Source organism: Filicampus tigris, chromosome 1, assembly GCF_054856515.1.
Source record: "Filicampus tigris isolate MCC_2025a chromosome 1, RoL_Ftig_1.0, whole genome shotgun sequence".
NCBI classification, from domain to species: Eukaryota; Metazoa; Chordata; class Actinopteri; order Syngnathiformes; family Syngnathidae; genus Filicampus; species Filicampus tigris.
The window spans coordinates 34,024,201-34,040,159 of record NC_141217.1 but is presented as its reverse complement, the minus strand read 5'-3'; the positions used below and the strand labels follow the sequence as shown (position 1 = coordinate 34,040,159).

Below are 15,959 nucleotides of genomic sequence, written 5' to 3'. Positions count from 1 at the left end.
CGACAGTACTACATAAAAGCAAACTGATTATCTTTGTATTTAATTAAAATAATAAACATCAAATTTCATAAACAATGAATCGTTTGGATACCTTTTTTACTTGAAAATTGTCCAAATGCTCAGAATTTCAGCTTTGCAAAAGTAAATGTTACCTGATTTTTGCAGTCCGCTTTCATTACACTGTTCAATAGCAAATTTTAATCAAAGGTGGCTCTATGAAGACGTAATTTTGATGCTGATTAATCAGGTTACTTATTTATTTTCCACACTTCCCCTCCTTCCCGGCCTTCAAAATAAAAGCATACCAGCAAACCACTAAGACACAGCTGGTTGGCTATGGCGTATTTCCGGAAATAGGGAAGACGCCAGAGAAGTGCATGAACTCCACTTTGATGTGGCTGCGTCATCCTTGAGTCAGTGCTGCGCACAGCTTGAATGTGCATACTCCCCAAAAAATAAAATAATAATAATAATAATAATATATATACTCGTGGAAACAAGTTGTTTTGAAACAAGTCAGGGGGTGTCGCTTCAAAAAGTCAGCGGCCACAATGGATATCGTGCCTGCTACAACCATAAAGGGACCGAGATGACTAGACGATGCATTTAATTTTATTGCGAAAACGATGTGGAGGGTGGCGGCAAAGGGGGAACGTGGGTGAGTGAATTCTCTCCACACACAACGCTGCTAGACTATTTGCTTTGCAGCAGCAACGAGCTGCGTGGGGCATCGAGTATGTGTGGGAAACTATGTCATCGCAAAATGGGATATAATGGACCGATCGGAGCAGCAACAAATCGTTGTGTGCGTGGCATGTGTTGCAGACCTGGCACCAACTGCACAATGCGTCAGTCATGTGAATCAATGTGGCAGTTGTTTGTGTAAGAGACGTGCGACAGCAACGTGCGTTCAAGCGTGTTTGTATTTCCTTATTTTCACATCACGTAAGCCGCGCCTCCCATCTACAACTGGGGCATACCATTATAAAAGGGGGCGAGGGTCAATACCACAATCCCTATAACATCAGTTGTCGCTCGCTCCAACGCGGGAGTAGAAAGAAGCCTAAAAAGAAGCCTTTCACCGATTAGGCTGAGATGAAATTTTGCCGCCTCGTGAGCACGTCACACGCATGAGTGCCGATTAGTGGGCCGGACTAAAATCGACTTCCGGCCATGCTTAGTCCGGCCATTTTTTTTTTTATTTGTCAGCCGCGGCCCCCACGTCCGAATAATGGGCATCCGAACGGTCCGGCCCAGGGACGGACTGCCCAGCTCTGCAATTAGGTATGGTCCGATCAGCAGGCCGCACGGTGGTAGACTGGTTAGCACATCCGCCTCACAGTGCCGAGGTCGTGGGTTTGAATCTGGAAAAAAAAAATTAAAGCAGTCATACTACAAATATAAATAACGCGTAATTAAGATGTAGTTCAACTTGAAGCCCAGAAGTGTATTGCTTTGAAATACTCAGTACCCAAAAAGTAGCTCAGTTTCAAAATGTTGGTGAGTCACAAAACTCCCTCTCATGTGATATTGCTTTATTGTTTATTAGGTTGTGTTTAATCGTTAAACAATATTAAAACAAGCAGTTAATAAAAAGTAATCTGAGAACAAAATATTTTGCAATATTTTAATGCAACATTTTTTTTTGCAGGTCATTCGATCAATCCATGCAATAATCGACTAAAATTATTTGATAGTGACAAACCTTCTGATTGCCAGTCAACATCTGGACAGATACAAACAGCAGATTGGTCGCCAGTTAATGTCAGGGCACATACTAACAAAGTATGCCAACTCACATTCCCGTCGTGATAAGCACGTCTGCCGGCCACTAGGATGCCATATACCGTAACAATAAAAATCATGTCACTATTACAGAATTGATTTTAGTTTTATTTGGCAAACAAGTCAAGTGGAGTGTCAACAGAAATGTGAGCAGAGCATCTCCACTCACGAGAACATCTTTGACCGGGAGCGTTCAATGTTGACGCCGGAGTGTCGTTTTCCTTCCCAATATGGCGCCGCCGTCACCAGCAAAGTGGAGGACAGAGCCAAATTTAACTCAGTTGGCTGGTTCAAGTCAGCGCTTAGAGGAACAAGATCCTGGAGGAGGTGGGGCTAAAAAGGGGCTTTCTAAAAGAAGGCCAACAGCTGCCTTTCAACACACCCAACCCCTTTTCCAGCCACCACGTGCGCGTTCAATGGATGTACACACACACACATACACACACTCAGTCACGGCACAAGTTTGTGTCAAGTTGTGTATTGGAGGTGACACATTACATGTTGTGTTTGCAGTTTCCATGGCAACGTGACACACGAGTCACACAAAACACACAAAAAAAAAAGCGTCACATAAGCGAGCGCGGCTAACGAGTCAATGCTAAAGGCTACTAGGTGCGAGCCGCGAGAGTCAAACACCTGTCGAGTCCATAGGCCGCTCGGGTCATGCTCTTTTTTTCGCACCCCACATAGTTTTTGGGGACCTTCAACAATGGGAATATGAGCTCTTATTATTGAAGAAATCAAAGAAAAAAAAAAAAAAAAAAAAAAAAAAGAATTGAGGCGCCAACAGGAAGTGATATCACACCACGGAGCAGGCCCACCACCATAAAGATGAAGAGCACCCATCGTCATCATCCTCAATCAGACTTCTTGTCACCACTTGCCTGCAGACAAAAAAATAAAATAAATAAAATACATCAGCGCCGCCTGGAAGAAACCAGGGAGGAATTGTCAGCAAACTGTGTGTGAGTGTGCGTGCGGAGGAGTTAACAGGCAAAGTATAAAGTATATAGCGGCCGTGAATTCCTTCAAGAAAATATAAAAGGAGCGATGACAGACATGAGAAAGAAAGAATAGAAAGAGTAAAGGGACAAAGATGAATAAAGAGGACAGATGGAGATTAAGGAAGAAAGGAAGAGAAAGGAGTGAAGGAAAAAGGCAGAAAAGAGTGGAAAAAGAAATGTGAGAAAGAGACAAACGAGACAGGAAAGAATAAAGACATTAAAAAAAACGAAAGGAGATAGTGAAGAGAAAATGAGACAAAAGAGGGAGCAAAGTGAAAGGAGGGAAGGAAGACAGAAGAGAAAAAACACAACGACGCAAGAAGAAGAAAAAGTGAGCAAAGACGTTTTTTTAAAAATGAAGGAGTGAAAATAGAGAAAATAGAAGAAAGACAGCGCAAAGAATGGGAAGAAAGACGACGAAAAGAGAGTAGACAGATAGATGACATAAGAGCAACATTATTGGATGGGGTCTTACTATAGTTTACTCACCACCAATCCCCCACCCCCCCTCCCAAAAAAAAAATATGAAAGCATTCCTTGTGCCTTGAGAGCGCTACGCTCCGAGGATCACCTGAACTTTACTCACTACACCGGTTAACAAAATGGCCAACTCGCTAGACCGGCAGGCCCGAATTCGGTGGAAAGGGAGGGAGAAAAGAAGGAGTGTGTACCAGTAGTTTGCTGTGCTCGTCCAGCAGTCTGTCATATTCCACCGTCAAGTTGGCAGCTTGTTTCTTCATAGCTGATACATCACCGTCGCTCTTGCGCAGAGCTGCAAACACGCAGGTCAATGCAGTGAACAAAAAACAGCCAAATAACTCAAAATCAAATCGAAAAAGCGTATTTTCCTTAATGAAATAAAAATGAATGCTTTTTCAAGAATGTGTTCTAGGCAAGCCCACAAGTTCGAAACAAGGCATTCTGATAGATATTGCGTTTGTGGAATGAGAGTTAATCCGCCTGTTTTTAGCCAACTCCGGGGGCGGCCATTTTGTCACTTCTGTCGACTGAAAATGACATCACGGGTGCTCAGGGCTCGGGTGACAAAAAAAAAAAAAAAAAAATCACAGCTCAGCTTCGAAAAACAAGTCAGCCGTGATTGGTCGTTACCTGAGCAACTGTGATGTCATTTTCAGTCGACAGAAGTGACAAAATGGCCGCCCGCAGAGATAGCTAAAAAAAGGGGTGGATTTTGCTGCTTAACTCATATTCCACAAACGCAATATTAATCAGAATGCCGTGTTTTAACTAATGAGCCTGCTGGGAACATACTGTGTTTGGGTTGATTTCATCTTTTAAAAAAAAACAAAAAAACAGACATCTTACATTAATAAAACTAACTAAACCTAACTATAATTATAGTGAAAGAAATGTCCTTTGTGTTCGTCATTGTCAATGAATATCATACATAAGCTTTCAGGGTTCATTTGAAATGTATTTACAAAGCCACTTCCAATGACGTTGGAACGATTTTCAAATCATTGTATTCCGTTTTTATTTATGCTTAACACAAGGTCCCAACGTCATTGGAACTGGCCTCGTATTTCGGTATTGCCGTACATCTGTACAGAAGAAGGAAAGTCAAACAGCCGTTTGAATAATGTAGGAGAGGTGCAACAATTAATGTGAGAGCGCTGCCTCCTCACCTTTTTTGGTGGCGTCTAGTTCCTCCTTCAAGGTCTTCACTTCCTCCTTCAGAGTCTTGTTCTCTTCGTGGACTCCGCCTCCTTTCTTCCCTGCCTCTGGTACCTCCAGACCAGCTTCTCTGAGTTTCTGTCAGAAGATGGAGAAGAAGAGTCTTGGTCAGGTTTGAAAGAAGATGCAAAAAATTGCCGCAGCCCCCCCGGAGAGCAGCGGGTGTTCAAACCAAACATTTTGTGATGTCATCATCGAGTGCCCTGACTGAGAAAAGGTCAATGAAGGCCATGCAGTGAGTGACGAGAGCAGCTGAGTAGCGATGGAGTCAAACAGCTGTCGACGTGTTGTCTTCATCATCATCATCATCATCATCATCATCGGCTCACTTTCCCGCACTGACGTCATTTGGGACTCCCCAAAACCGTCGGGTCGCCTTTGGAATTACCCTTGAAAACGGGACGTCCTCCCAGAAATTCAACACTTACAAAATGATTAATATCTCAGCCCCTGTAGCAGACAGAAAAGTAATTCCAAAAGAATTAAAGAGCTTAGGCGTGTGGCTTTCACACAGGCAGAATTTATTATTTACTGTTTCAATCGATGATGTAAAAATAATGTGTCAGTGCGCCAGAGAAGCACCATTTTAATTTTTAAAAAAAATCGAGTGGTAATTACCATCCTCTATTCTGTTACAAAGACGTCAATATCGTCATTGTCTACAAACCATATCATATCATATCACGTTCGACTGGTTCCACTGGTTCCACTGGTCGTGCACGTCGTCTAAATATCACTGCCGGTAATTACTTTAATCAGAGCTCCGGGCGATCATTAGCCTACCTACGGCTCGAAAAAAATTCCACGACATCGTGCGCGGTCTCGCGACACTGTTGCGTGTATATTCTGATGCATTAAGTTGGCTAAGAGACGGAGAATTGGATTAAAAAAAGTACAGTGACGTATCCGCTCTCCCGGTTTGAAAGGTAGAAAGACGCAACAGCGCTCCACAGTGGTAGGAATGCGGTTATGCGCTCCCGGCCTTAACGGGTTAACAGGTAACTGTGCGTGAATAACTTAATCATGGAAGAAAGGAGACAGAATGACACAAATCAAAAGAGAGAGAGAAATGAAAGAGGGAACAAATTTTTAAAAAGAACAATGAATAAAGAGAGAAGAAAAGAGACTGGAATGAAAAGAAAATGGAAGAAAAAAACGAAAGGGGGGAAAAGACAAGAGAAAAGGACACGTAAGAAAGACAAGACACAAAGAGAAATGAAAGTGGGAGAAAAAGAACAAAAGCCAAAGACAAGTGACGGAGAAGTCAGAATGGGAGAGAAAAGCAAGATAAAGGGAAGAGCAGAAGAAAGAGTGGAAGGGACAGAAGAGACAAATCACGCATACAAATTGGAAAAAAGATAAAGGCAGAGAAAGAGTGAGAGAAAAAGCGCAAGAAAAATTAAATGGAGAGCATAAAGGAAAAGTGAGGGGAAAAAAAACTGGACAGGAATAGAAAAAGAAAAGCGAAAAGTCCAAAAAAGCACAAACAAGAAAACTGCACAAGGAAAAGACGAGTTGGACGTTCCAACCGACTATCAAAGTCCTCCCGCAAGGGCTTCGCTTGCCATCTGATCTGATTGCGGCGATGGCGGCGATGGCGACCACTCCACTCACTTCTTGCAGCATTTGATTTTCATCGATGAAGCTTTTGGCGGCGTTGCTGGCGCCCTCCGCCTGCTTCTTGAAGGCCTCGTTGGACGCCATCAGGGAGGCCTGCTGGGAAAGAAGAGTGGCCAGACGACGCAGCAACCTGCACGCACAAACGCTTGGGATCAAGTAGGAGTGGTGACAACTTCTCCCAACAAGGCGGACGCGGCGGACGGCCTTGCGATAGACCAACTTCCGCGACTCATCTCAAGCCGAGCATTTTGGACTCGTCTCCGAAAGGCAGGAGCAAAAGTTTACGTTGAGTTGCTGCTTTCAACGTCAGGAAAAAAAAAAAAAAAAACAACACATTGTGTTTTTCCAATGTTGAAGTGCTAGGTGAATACATTTGATGAAACTGGGAGCGCCTCCAACAATGCCAAGGCTACACTGATCTCAAATCAGCCGAGTTTAGACAAGGCTGCGCCATACTAAAAAAATTTACCACGCACCTAAAGAAATGACATTTTTCCTATCGGATGAAAGAAATCGATTTTTGCATGCAGCAACATTCATTTTATAAGCTCTTTGGTGTTAGTTATGCCCCCCGGATGCTGTTCTCTTATTGGACGGTGATGCGCATTTAAGGTTGCGTATGATTGGTCAAAGGTAAAAGCATCCAATTCCATAAATCGTCACTTATCGCATGTCGTTATTGCAATGACCGCCATTTTGGAATTTTATATTTCCAACGAGTTGAGAACAGAGGTTCAAAGTGAGTTTCGGCTTTAGGCGACTTTGACTTCAAATGAGACTCGGTCAGATTTAGACTCGAGTTGAAAGCAGGTCTGCCTATCAAATGACTTTCGATCATTTTCCGACTGGGTTGTCAATGGGTTTCAAACAGGTTTAGACAGGTTGACTTTCAAATGAGTTCAGATCAACTTTCCAGCACACTGGAAATGAGGCGAGTTAAAAGTCAGCGTACGTGCTTGCACGCATTGTACACGCGAGACGCTGTTGCATCTCGTCGCCTTATATTTAGTAACGCGGGCGCGCACGCACGCACACTTTGAGCTCATGGCCTCGACACGTGGTGCGCTGCTGCTGATGATGTCAAAGTAACATGACCAACGCTAATGTCGTTCGCGTAAAGTAACAGACGCTACGTGAAAGGACAAACGAACCAGAGCGCCGCATTCGGGGTGACGTCTATTGAGGAGACGAGAAGAGAAGGCGGGAAGTGACTCGGCGTCCAAATATGGCCGCAGGGTCATAGACGCTCCGGAAATATCCTATCAGCTGCCGACGCTTTCCACTAACTTGGGTGTCACTCCCAACATAGAAATCCACTAGTCACTGTCTATTACAGTGCAGCGTGTGAGTGTGAGTGTGCACACGTGTGTATGTGGGTGGGTGCACTGCCCCCTGCTGGAAGCTCTTCTTAGTGCACCAACACGCGTGGGTTCTCTTTGCGGTACTGGTTAAGCCTCCTGTCAATTGGTGATGGATGGGTCTATTTAAAAAAGCGAATAAGACACACCAGGTTTTAAAGCGCATTATTTGTGGGAAGAATTTGATGTTAAATAGTTTATTCTAATGTTATGCTAAATTGGAAGGATTTTGATTTATTGACGACAAGGCGCACCGACAACTTTTGAGAAAATTGGAAGGATTTCAAGTGCACCTTATGGCCCGAAAAATAAGGTGCTCATCACTTATCTAAGCTGTGTCAAATGTATGTGTGTTTGAGAAACACGTACGCATTAAATATCAGGGGTGTAACGATATGTTTTTAGACCGATACCATACGTATCCATACCAAATGATTAAACGTAAAGTGATACATCGCTTTTTTGGGAGCGATACAATTTGATACAAGAAAGGGAATTTTGATACGCTGTTCATAGCTGATTAATTATTCAGACATTTTTGTGGAACAAAAAATATACACAAGAATTAAACGTGTATATTTTCACATAAAATAAACCTGCTGCTGCGATTGCTCCGTTTAAAGAACAACTGTGTCAGAGTTTCCCCCAGAAAACTTGCTGGCAATCCTGGTGGTAGAGAATCCGACCACCTTCATAGTAGATATTTTACTTGCGTCAGTGTAATGTATTCAAAATATTTATTGGTGGGCCACGATAACACATTTTTGCGGATAATATATTTACCCAGAAGCTATCATAATAAACAATAGTACCATTTGTTTGTTGTTGTTTTTTTTAACTTATTCACTGCCAGATATTTTTAGTTCCTCTTTTATCCTAACGTTTGAAAATTAAAAAAAAAAATCTAAATAAGTTCCCGGGGTTGAATGGACGGACTGCGAAAAGACAAATGTGTCAATGGCAGTGAATGAGTTAAAGTGTATGGGACATGATTTTTACAAACTTGCAACATCCATGTTGTCATGAACGGTTTCTGGTATTGATAAACATTAACCAAGTATTTCCGTGATTTCGCATTAGGCTTTGAAAATCTTCCAGGCAGGGCAAAATCGTGAAGGAGGCGGCTATGACGCCATCGAGCCACGTCTTGCCGGCTGTGAAGTGTGCTCGTCGTGTTTTTTCTTCTGATGCATTTCGTTTCTCTTTCAATTGAACAATAAAAACGAGCGACCATGGATGAATGTTTTTTTTTTTTTTTTTTTTTTTTAAAGAGTCGAGGAGACTTTGTCTGGTTAGGCATGTACAACTAATAATTATTTTCAGTCACCGCCTTGTGATATTTGGGCGCATCACAGAGCCCACCTTAGGCCGGCGGGGGTGCAAGAAAGGCCGGCGGGCCGTCAGGCTTATATCGCACCGGGGGAAAAACCCTGCTGTAAACAATTTTGCCAAAGGCTTGCATGATCCATGTCGATCTTTTATTGCAATTAATTATAATCTCCAGTGCCGACAAGAGATGACGTGCACCGGTGAAAAACAAATACAAGTTTATTAAAGCCAACATTCAAACCTGAATAATAAAAAAAAATAAAAGGGTTAAAAAAATAAAAGGGTGTTGGAAATTTTGAATGTTAAAATATTTCATCAATTATATGGATTAAATCGATCAATAACTTGTAAAAACAGTGTTGTGTCGATGTGTAGCCAGCATCAATGTGCACCAGCCTATCGATGTAGCTAGATCGCGCGGCAGACGCGTTGATTAAATTACATCCCCAATAAATATAGGAGACAATGAATAAAATTTTGCAAAGGAAGAAGTTAAGTGATGCCATATGAGTTCTGGTCAGGTTTGGTCTGTGTTTAGATCAGTTTTGGACTAAATAAATTTAGAGTCGATTTGGATTCGGTTTAGACTGATTTAGACCAGGTTTAGGCAGAGTTTCAAACGAGTTATAGATCAGGTTTGAACCAACTATTGCTCAGTTCTGGACTGTGTTGAAAATAAATTTAAATTCTGTTTGGACTGCGTGTGTGTGTGTGTGTGTGTGTTTGTGCGTGTTCTCACAGGCAAAGCAGGAGCGCAAATCCAGCGATGTAAAGATTCCTCTGCGCTCTGAACAGCTTCATGTGAATGTGTTCAATGGCGGTGGGATTGTTAGTTAGGTCCACCTTTTCGGTCACACTGTACTTCCTCACCTCACGGAAGGCATCTACACAACACGACAAACCAGATCAAAGACCGGCAGGTGACTGGATCGGACGCAACCAACTCACGCAAATGACTTGCACATGCACATGTAGACGCGCACACTCACCAATGAGCAGGAAGACAAGGATGGCCATGGCCACCATGAAGGAAGTGTTGCCATATAAGGCGATGGTTTGGACCAGCCGAGACCTAAAGATACTGTTCCACCTGGATGCACGTGCACACACACACACCCACACACACACACAACAAACACAAGTCATGAACTCGCCTTAATCAGAGTCAATCATATCGGAATTCCAGTGAATCATAGTATCGGTATCATAATTGGAGTGAATTGAATTCAGCGTGAATTGTATCGTAAACCACAAAGAATCGTATCACAATCATAGTGAGCGGTAGCAAACAATGTGAATCATAATCAAAGTCAATTGTAATCAGAGTAAATTGGACAATCGGAGTGAATCATATTGTAATGTAGAGAACAGTTAAGGCAGAGAACCACATCATGATCACAATGACTCATATTGCAAATGGAGTGACTAATAAACAGAGGGAACCGGATCATAATTGTAGTGAATTGTAATCAGAGTCAATTGTAGGGGATCGCATCATTAATTATTGTGAACAGCAATCAGCGTGACTCCTCATAATGGTGATGTGAATCCTACTGTTATCGGAGCGAATCGTGAATTAACTTGTACCATAATTGTAGTGCATAGTCATCAAAGTGAATTGCAGCGTAATTGAAGTGAATCGTATCACAATTCTCGTGAACTGTGATCACAGTGACTGATCATAATGGCGGTGAATCGCAACCTTATTGGAATGAATCACATCATGATAGGAATGAATCAAAGCCGTAGTCGGTCAAAATGTAATTGTTGTCAAATGTAGAATAATTGTTGTGATTCATATTATATAGTAGTAATTTGCATGGTAATCTTCTCAGTGACTTCCAATCATAGTCAACCACATCCGGATCAATGTGAATGATATCGGAGTCAGTATCGATGGTATCATAATTTTAGTCAATCGTGTTGTAACCGAAGTGAATCATATACTTATCGGAGTGAATTGTATCAAAATCAGTGTAAATCGTATCAAAATTGTATTGAATCTTATCGTAATTGGAGTGATTCTTATAATCTAAGGTTATGTTCACATTGCAGCTCAATTACAAATGCAACACGTACCTGATTTTTTTCATGCAATGTGAACGTAAGTACAATTCCAATTTTCCAAATTCGACATAGGCCTCTTCCGTATGTGAATGGAAATCAAATATGTGTGCGATGTGTCTGAATATGAAAGCTCATCTGCACACATCCGACCGATACGTCATCAAAAGTTGTTTTGAGTAACCCTTGTTGTCTTTACAATTGCCTTTAATTTCATATTATGTTAAACATGTATCATAAAATGGACATTTGTGGTTATTGTAGTAATTCAGCCGCACAGACGACTCATTTATTACATGCGTCAACTTTAGTCGACGTCCCCGTGAAATGAGGAGTTGGAGGAGCGTTGCCTCATATCCCCAAAATAATTCGAGTTCTACCTTCTCCCGCCTCACAATTCTGGCAAAATGAGAAGATTAAATGAGCCCCAACATGCGGGATTAGGGGTGGGCGATATGGCAAAAATATCACATCACGATTTTTAAAAAAATAAAATCACGATCACAATTTTATCATGATTCTTTTTTTTACATTACATTTATCCTTTTTTTAGACTAATTTGCACAATTCTGACCATTTTCCTCATGTTAAACATATAAAACATATTTAAAATGTATATAAAACACTAAAAGAAAAAAAAAAGAAAGACATTTTAAGCCAGCTAAGCTTTCTGAACAGGTTTTAATTTGAATAGTGCCATTTTTTTATCAAAATGTGCAGTGAATGTAAACATAAAAGGTACCACAACGTAAACATAAAAACACAGCTCGTAACGCGGGTCTAGTACTTTGAAGAGTCTTTTAAAGCCCTCGTTTTCCACTGTTTTAATGGCAATCATGTCCTCAGCAAGGTAATTAGTCACTGCCTCGGTTACTTCGTTACACTGCTTGCTTGTTTTTTTCCATCTGGCGTGCCCTCGTTAAATGACTGCGTTACCGTGGGTTGCGTTAGCTTGGAGCTAGCGGCTGCCTCGCGCTACCAATGGTTTGATATTCCGTTTGCTTTGGCTGTTGGCGCTGACGTCCGAACCGAGCCTCTGCAAACTTTGCAAATAACTGGTTTGCACTTAAATTGATGAATCATCATTGACCTTTTTACCGTGGAGCATACATATTTTGTGCCTCGGGTCCATCTTTCTTTAAGGAATGGCTTGGCTTGAACAAGATATACAGGCCAGAAAATGTCAAATAAGGAATATTCAGTTAGATACCGAGGAACAAAAATAACATGCAAAACAAAACAACAGCGACACAGAAGTAATATTTCCTTAAAGGCTTAAATAATACAGTATGAAGGCACTAAATCCGAAATGCAATCAAATCAAATTTTATTCATACAGCACTTTTCACACGTAAAATGCAACTCAAAGTGCTGCACACTAAAAACGTCAAAATACAACATAAAAAGAGAACCCGCCCATTCCCTTCGCCTTCCCTCCCTCCCTTGCAATATACACAAAGACAGGTATCCAAAAGCACACCTGCACTCACAAATAATCATTGAAACTTCGCATTTTATAGCAGGAATATACAGGGCCACCACAACATGGCCCATGAAGGCCCGACAGGCCTACAAGCCAACACCAAAAAAGGCTTCATGTCAGACCCCTGCTAATGTGTGTTGCAGCACGCACCTCTTAGCAGAAATGAAAGGAATGCAGAGGAGGAGCACCAAGAAGACCTCCACATACAAGAAGGCAGCCACGGCGGTCCACTGGAGACTCATCACTGTGAGACACACACACACACGAACTTGAAGAGTCATCAATTTCTTTGTCTAAAGTTCTAAACTTAATCTGAAATCACTCTATACTTGATCCAATCACAGTGGTTAACCTGATCTAAATTCATTTCAAACTCATTCTACACTTGATACACATTTTTCTGAAACTGGTTTGAAATATCTAAACCGTAAACCCAATGAAAACTCATTCGAAACTCAAGTCTTCGCTGATCTAAAACTTATCTGCAACCAGATAAAAACTTTAGACAAGAGTTGTAGACTGCAGTAAACCTGATTCAAACTCAAGGCAAACACTACTCACACTATATTGCATGTTTAAGAAACATTCAATCAATAGAAATTCTTCTGAAACAGTCAACATATGGTCTGAACGCAAGTCTGAACCTGATTTAAACTAAATGAAACTCAGTGTAAAGCTGATGTAAACTCATTTGAAAACTAGTTTAAAACTGTTCTAAACTCAAATGAAACACAGTTGAATAACCAAAATTACCAAGAACCCAATTCTAAAGCTAACCTTAACTCATTCGAAACTAGTCTTTTATATGTAGAGTTTTTTTTATATATATATAAAGATAAACAAGTGGAAGTGGAACAATTTGTGTTCTTTTGAGTCCTAACGTCAATAAAGCCAACAGTACCGAACGCACAGCCTGCTAGCTAACCAGTTTAGGACGGAAAGCCCACTAAACACGCTCTCTTTGTTCATCGTACACACTCGAAGTTGTAATAATATGTTAACTATGTTGTCCACGACTAAGAACAGGTTTAAAATATGTACGTGCTGAACAGGGGCCGTCTATTTACTGGAGAACAGTGGAGATAAAAACCCCAAACTGGCTCCAGGGGAACGGTGAAAGAATAAAATCTTAGAAGAAGAAAATTTGACACCAACCTGCAGATGAATCACCAACAATCGCTAAAAACAAACGTAATTAGCAAATGTGATACGAGTCTTAAAGTATTTCTACAGCTTTATGATTTCAGCTTGTTATGCGACCAACACTTCCTACTTCCGGGGAAAATGCCAGCTCATCCCGAGAACGCCATGTGATTGGCTAGATTCGTGAAAAGGGACGGGACTACGCGTGACAGCAATTGTTGAGTTCTTGTAGAGTGAATTTCGAGGATGCTATTTTGAGTTCATACACATCTATCTACGTGTAATGCGATACATATTTTCAATTGATCATTTACGTGTCATGTTTACATTACGTCACGTTGATTGAGTCGAGGTTTGGATAGCGTCAATGAGCGTCAATGAGCGTCACGGTACTAAATTTGCCTGATGTCCAGCAGAGGGAGCCACATTCCACATCTGCTTTATTTAGCCGTTTATTTATTTATTTGTTTGTTGATTTTACTTCAAATGCATTTATATCCATTATCCTCACTAGGGTCGCGGGGGTGCTGGACCCTATCCCAGCAGTCTTTGGGTAGTGTAGGCGGGGTACACCCTGAACTGGTTGCCGGCCAATCGCAGGGCATACACAGACAAACACACATTCACACTCACAATCATACCTAGGAACAATTTAGAGCAGGGGTCTTCAATACTGTTCCTTGAGGGCCGGCGTCCAGACTGTTTATTATCCCTCCCTACCGCAACACACACCTGATTCAAATGATCAGGATCGTTATCCGGCTTCTGCAGATTTTGCTTCTGTAGACTTTGCTGATTAGCTGATCAATTGAATCAGGTGTGTCGCAGCAGAGAGAGAGAGAGAGAGAGAGAGAGAGAGAGAGAGACATTAATAATACAATTAAAAATGAGAATTATTATCAAAAAAAGTTTGGGAAAACCCTGGTCTACAGGGTGCTCTGTGTGTGTGGGTGTGTGTGCGTGTGTGTGGGTGTGTCTTGGGATGCTGGATGGGGGTCTCCGATGTATTCTTTAGGACACATTTTGTTCAGTATGAAACAGCGGCCATATTGCTGCTCCACTTTTATTTAGCTTGGCTTCTTTCCAACCCCCCCCCCCTTACCCTTCCCTCCATAATCCCTCACTCCCCCACCCCCCTAGAGTGCTGTTATCAGCAACATGCAGCACCCCAATCCTGGCAGTTCATTCTCAGGCTAATGTGGCTTCCTCTTGGGGGAGGGGGCGTGGAGCTCAGGGGTGTCACGGTGCTTGGTTCAAATGATTAAGAAACATCAGAAGGACACACAGACACAAGACTTGCTAACAAGCTAACGCTATTAGCCCTGTTGGCCTTCTGTTTCTCCATTTCCAAGCAGCCTGCCAATCATTTATTAAACATGGCAGCTGTGGTCATGTGACTGGCCACCACCCAATCATAAATGATGCACAAGATGGACCGGCTGGCTGTTGCCAGGCCGATTAACCCCCGATAAACACCGGAAGAAAGGAGCCAATTGTTTCACTTGATTCCCTCGACAGGATTGGATTTTTTTTTTTCCCCCAAAAAATAAACTTCAACCCACAACGATGTCATGGCGGTAAAGTACCGTGTAACTTCCTGTCCGAGTGAGACATCTCAGCAACATCAATTTTTGTGCTGACATGATGTCATGCTTCATGAAATACAGGTTACCACGGTAACCGATTCGCTCTGTTGGGAGGACGATGGTGATGTCGACATCCTAGTGCCATTGTCTATTTGCTGGACTGCAGCTGTGTCAAAAGTTCGAAAAACCAATGTCATAGTGACACTGTCTGTTTGTTGGATTGTTAGTTTATCACAAAGATTGAAAAATCAATGGCAAGATGCTGTGTTTTACTGGGCTGCTGATGCGTCACCAGGCACGGCGCCAGAGCAAATGGGCGCTATAGCACCATCAGAAATCTAGCTAGCTCGGTTAAACTTCTACAGTATTTTATGTTACATGATTTAAAAAAAAAAAAAAAAAAGCAATGTAATTAGTTAAATAAGACCATTCACAAGTAGCCATTCTGATCCAATCAAATCCCTGCTTCAATGTTTGCTGAAGCTGTACCCCGTGTGTGTTTGTGTTGGGAGAGAAGGGAGTGGGGGGGGGGGGGATTCTTTCATTTGCTTGCGCGTTAGGTTTTTAAGTCTTTGCCATTGCCCTGTTGTCACATGTATTAGGCTTAAAACTGTTTTGTTGAATATCAGGGTTCCACTCTTTTCTTGAAATTATTTTCCAGGACTTTTTCATCTGCTTCAATACAAGTCAAGTTATCACAACATCCCCCAAGCTTTGGAGAAATGTTATTTTCTACAATTGTACTTTATATTTCGTACGTTTAACCAGATTGCTTCTATGTTACCGAATAAAAACTGGCGGAAACAAACGAACGGCTCTCTCACAGCTGCAAATCGATTCTCATCGTTCCCCCTGAAGGATTTGTCCAATATTAGAATTCAGGCTGGTCATT

General features: G+C 41.8%; 1 protein-coding gene across 1 annotated transcript; it reads right to left on the bottom strand.

Annotated features, from left to right (window-relative positions):
• Positions 1 to 2,247: 2,247 nt before the first annotated feature.
• On the bottom strand, positions 2,248 to 13,658 carry bcap31 (B cell receptor associated protein 31). Its single transcript, XM_086035161.1, has 8 exons — positions 13,494 to 13,658; positions 12,489 to 12,582; positions 9,781 to 9,881; positions 9,531 to 9,675; positions 6,099 to 6,234; positions 4,436 to 4,562; positions 3,461 to 3,561; positions 2,248 to 2,669 (listed from the first exon to the last, which is right to left on the bottom strand). Exons 2-8 carry the CDS (start codon positions 12,578 to 12,580, stop codon positions 2,643 to 2,645), a joined length of 729 nt encoding a protein of 242 aa, XP_085891287.1. The 5' UTR covers positions 12,581 to 12,582; positions 13,494 to 13,658; the 3' UTR covers positions 2,248 to 2,642.
• Between the last annotated feature and the right edge of the window lie 2,301 nt (positions 13,659 to 15,959).